Source organism: Cryptomeria japonica, chromosome 10, assembly GCF_030272615.1.
Source record: "Cryptomeria japonica chromosome 10, Sugi_1.0, whole genome shotgun sequence".
Taxonomy (NCBI): domain Eukaryota; kingdom Viridiplantae; phylum Streptophyta; class Pinopsida; order Cupressales; family Cupressaceae; genus Cryptomeria; species Cryptomeria japonica.
Window position 1 is genome coordinate 293629952 of NC_081414.1, and position 3808 is coordinate 293633759.

The following is a 3808-nucleotide window of genomic DNA, read 5'->3' on the forward strand; positions in this document are numbered from 1 at the left end:
GTATCCTTCATTTGATCTAGCATCAAATTTGCCAAGATTTTCATCATCACGATTTATATAACACTTGCTTCCAAACACCCTAAAATGACTAACTGAAGTTGTCCTTGTCCATAACTCATAAGGAGTTTTAGAGCTATTCGGTCTCAACTGTGCTCTGTTTAGAATGTAAACAACTGTATGAACAACATCCTTCCAAAATCTATCAGTTAGTTTTGAGTCTTGACTCATTCAACAGGGTTCTTGCCATTTCTTGCACTATCCTATTTTTCCTTTCAACCACACCATTTTGTTGTGGTGTTCTTGCTGCAGAAAACTGTCTTCTTATACCATGTTTTTCATAGCAATTCTCAAATTCATCTGATGTGAATTCTCCACCTCTGTTAGACCTTAAACATTTTAGTCGTAGGTTCATCTCATTTTCAACCATAGGCCTAAAAGTTCTGAATTTATCAAATGCTTTTGATTTTTCTTTCAAGAAGCACACCCAAGTCATTCTAGTGAAGTCATCTATGAACAACATGAAATATCTTTGACCATTCCAACCTTTTGTTCTCATGGGTCCACATAAATCAGTATGAATCAGTCCAAGTGGTCTTGTAGTTGAATGTTCTTTAGTCTTGAAGCTCACTTTTGTTTGCTTGCCAATTTGATAATGTTTGCATACAATATTTGATGGCTTTGTGATAGCAAGCATACCTCTTATAGCCTTCTTTGAACTGATTTTGACATGACTGTCAAAATTCATGTGCCCCAACCTTTTATGCCATAACTAGCTTTCATCCTTTTGACTCATGAGACATTTGGATCCATTCCTTTCCTTGAGCTTGTTTAGTATGTATAAATTTCCATCTGTTCTATGTGCATCAGCAATTACTCTTCCATTTTTTTTGATATCACATCCTTTCTTATGGAATACCACATTGTATCCATTATCATACATCTGACTGACACTGAGCAAGTTGTGTCTGAGCCCTTCAACATAGAAGACATTTTGTGTTGTTGTCCATCCATTATCAAAACTGATTGATCCTTTTCCAACTATGGTAGCACTATCATTTGAACCAAATCTTATTGTTCCTTTGCAATTCTCTTTTAATGAGAGAAATTTACTCGTGTCACCTGTCATATGATTTGAGCATCCGCTGTCGACATACCATGTATCATTCTCATCTTGTGCATGAAAAGCAGCCTGAACAAGAAGAGACTTCTCTATATTATGCTTTTCCTTCTTCACCTTCCATTCCCTTTTAGTTTCTTTCTTCTGGTCTATATCAGATTTAGTTTCCTTTACTCCTTGATGAGTATTCATTTTCATTTCTTGTTTGGGAGAATTAATACCACTTCTACAAAATTTTTCTATATGACCAAGGTTGTTACATTTATAACATACTGTAGTGAAATCAGCAAGAGGTGCAAATGGCTTTTGACTTATGAAAGTCCTTATATTAAGTCTACAATCTGTTGCCTTATGACCAAACTTATTACAAGAGAAACAGTAGCTAGGAAAGGAATGATTGAACCTGAATGCTGCTTGTTGCCTGGCAGGAGGTGTTCTTTTGAATCTTTTCTTCTTACTGATAACATCAATGAATCTCTCAGTTTCCCTGTTTTCGGATTTCTCGTCAATTGTCATGTCCTTTTTTGCAACTGATTGAATCCTCTCTTCATCTTTTCTTTTATCGTCAACTTTTACAAAGACATCACTGATTTTGTCTTTGCATTTCTTCTTATCTATCACAGTGCTGTTAGAGCAGTGTCCCTTCTTACAACCTAATCCAGTCAAGATATTAGATTTGCGTTGTTTACTCAACATGTTATCCAAGGCTTCAATGCTTTTGTCATATTTTTTTAAACATACTATCCTAGTCTCAAGTAGCTCACATTCTTTCTCTTTCACCTGCAATTTTTCTGTCAAAGTATCCTCTATCTTCTTAGCTTCTTCAATTTTAGTTTTGAGACTTAGTGCTTCAGATTCCTCAATCTTCTTTTTGTATTTTTGATTCTTTGCTCTTGCAAGGTCTAGTTCATTTAAGGCAGAAATGAGTTCTCCTTCCAGATCAACCTCAACTTCTTCTTCTTCATCATTATCATTCTTTTCAGACTCAACCTTAGCAATTGCCATGAATAAATGTTCTTCATTTCCAGGTTTAGTGACATCTTCTGCATCACTTTCAGCATCAGAGGTACCACTATCTTCTTTGGAATATAAGCTCTTCTAGTTCTTTCCTTTCTCATAATTAGGAAATTTTGATTGATTTTCATTCTCCTTTTTATTTCTACATTGAGATGCATAATGTCCTACTTTACCACATTCAAAACATTTGAATGGTAGTTTTCCTTTGTACTTACCTGATCCTCTTTTTAATCTCTTTACAAAGTTGGCCTCTTCTTGATCAATCTCTGAATCTTCCACCTCAACAACCTTAAATGCAACTTCTCTCTTTGATTTACCATCTTTTCCTATTCTCATTTCATATGTAGAAAGAGATCCAAACAATTCATACATAGAAAAACTATTTAGGTTCTTAGCTTCTTCAATAGCAGAAACTTTTGAGTCATACGTAACACCTCCTTCATGTTTACAGCATCCTTAACCTCTTCACCGCGTCCTTTGATAGCATTGACAACTTCATCCACTTTGAGCAAATATTCTGCAATTCGTTCTTCTTTCTTCATCTTCAACCCCTCAAACTGAGCTCTATAAGTCTGCAATTTTGCTTGCTTAACTGTATCATCACCTTCATAGATACTATGAAGCTTGTCCCAAATCTCCTTTGCAATTTTGCAGTGCATTACCTTGACAAATTCTGAATTTGATAGTCCACACAATATGGCATTCTTTGCTTTTGCATTATTCTCATATTCCTTCTCATCTGGAGTGGATGGAGAATTGTTAGGAGGTGTATACCCAGTCACAATTGACTGCCAAATATCAAATCCAAGAGAAGGATCAATAACACATCACACAACACCAGGATATACGTGGAAAACCCAAGATGGGAAAAACCACGGTGAGAAAATGCTGCTTCGAACTACTATCCAAATCGAGCCTCACAAATGTATCAACTGATTACAATTAATTTGACGACACCAACCTCTAGGAGACACCAATCCCCTATGCTTTTTATGGACACCAATCTAAAGGAGCACCAACCCCTACAGTTTACTTCAGAATTTGAGACACCAATATCTTTACAATCACTAGATTTGAAGGCACCAACCTTCAGGAGACACCAATCTCCTACACTAACATGGAAGATTACAATCTTAATGTAATACAATGAATAACCATGAACCTTCTGTAGATCTGCTTCTTCATAAATTTGGTTCACTCTCTTTCAGCTCTGCAACTCACTCTCTTTTCAATCCAACATTCATCCACACTTCCACACACTCTATTCTTTGTCGACTTACCTTCTCTTTATATACTCTACATTCACCTCCATAAGGTTGGCCAGAACATGGTTCATCACAAATCAGACAAACATAGTTTGCATCGTTATCGTGCAACATGATTTGTATAATTTTTTATGCTGCATTAGGATCGTTCATCTAGTTGGTTTGCACTTTGTTCTTATCATCTCATCATAGAGAATCTACCCCATGTTGTAACTATCCAATTACATTCACTAGATAGCTATTTAAGTCAATATGTGCAAGTTCCTAGAATGCTCTATTATCACGCCAAAACAATTTCCTTTAGTTCCTTTAAATCTGGATCGTTGATTATCTTAGTTTGACCAAAAAGATTGGTCGTTTTTACCATTGTGGCGGTTCCATGTGCCACATCACATTACTGTCAACACAA

General features: G+C 35.9%; 1 protein-coding gene across 1 annotated transcript; it reads right to left on the reverse strand.

The window, feature by feature from the left end:
* Positions 1-769: 769 nt before the first annotated feature.
* On the reverse strand, positions 770-3513 carry LOC131858915 (uncharacterized). The gene is made up of 4 exons (XM_059212400.1): positions 3415-3513; positions 2562-2922; positions 2350-2460; positions 770-2160 (listed from the first exon to the last, which is right to left on the reverse strand). The coding sequence occupies exons 1-4, from the start codon at positions 3511-3513 to the stop codon at positions 770-772; spliced, it is 1962 nt and encodes a 653-aa protein (XP_059068383.1).
* Positions 3514-3808: the final 295 nt, after the last annotated feature.

Coding starts and splice junctions, on each gene's coding strand:
- LOC131858915 (XM_059212400.1), bottom strand. CDS start 3,513: ATGTTGCACGATAACGATGCAAACTATGTTTGTCTGATTTGTGATGAA. Junction 2,461..2,561: donor AAACATGAAGGAGGTGTTAC/GTATGACTCAAA, acceptor AAATGAGAATAG/GAAAAGATGGTAAATCAAAG. Junction 2,161..2,349: donor GAGATTAAAAAGAGGATCAG/GTAAGTACAAAG, acceptor AAAGTGATGCAG/AAGATGTCACTAAACCTGGA.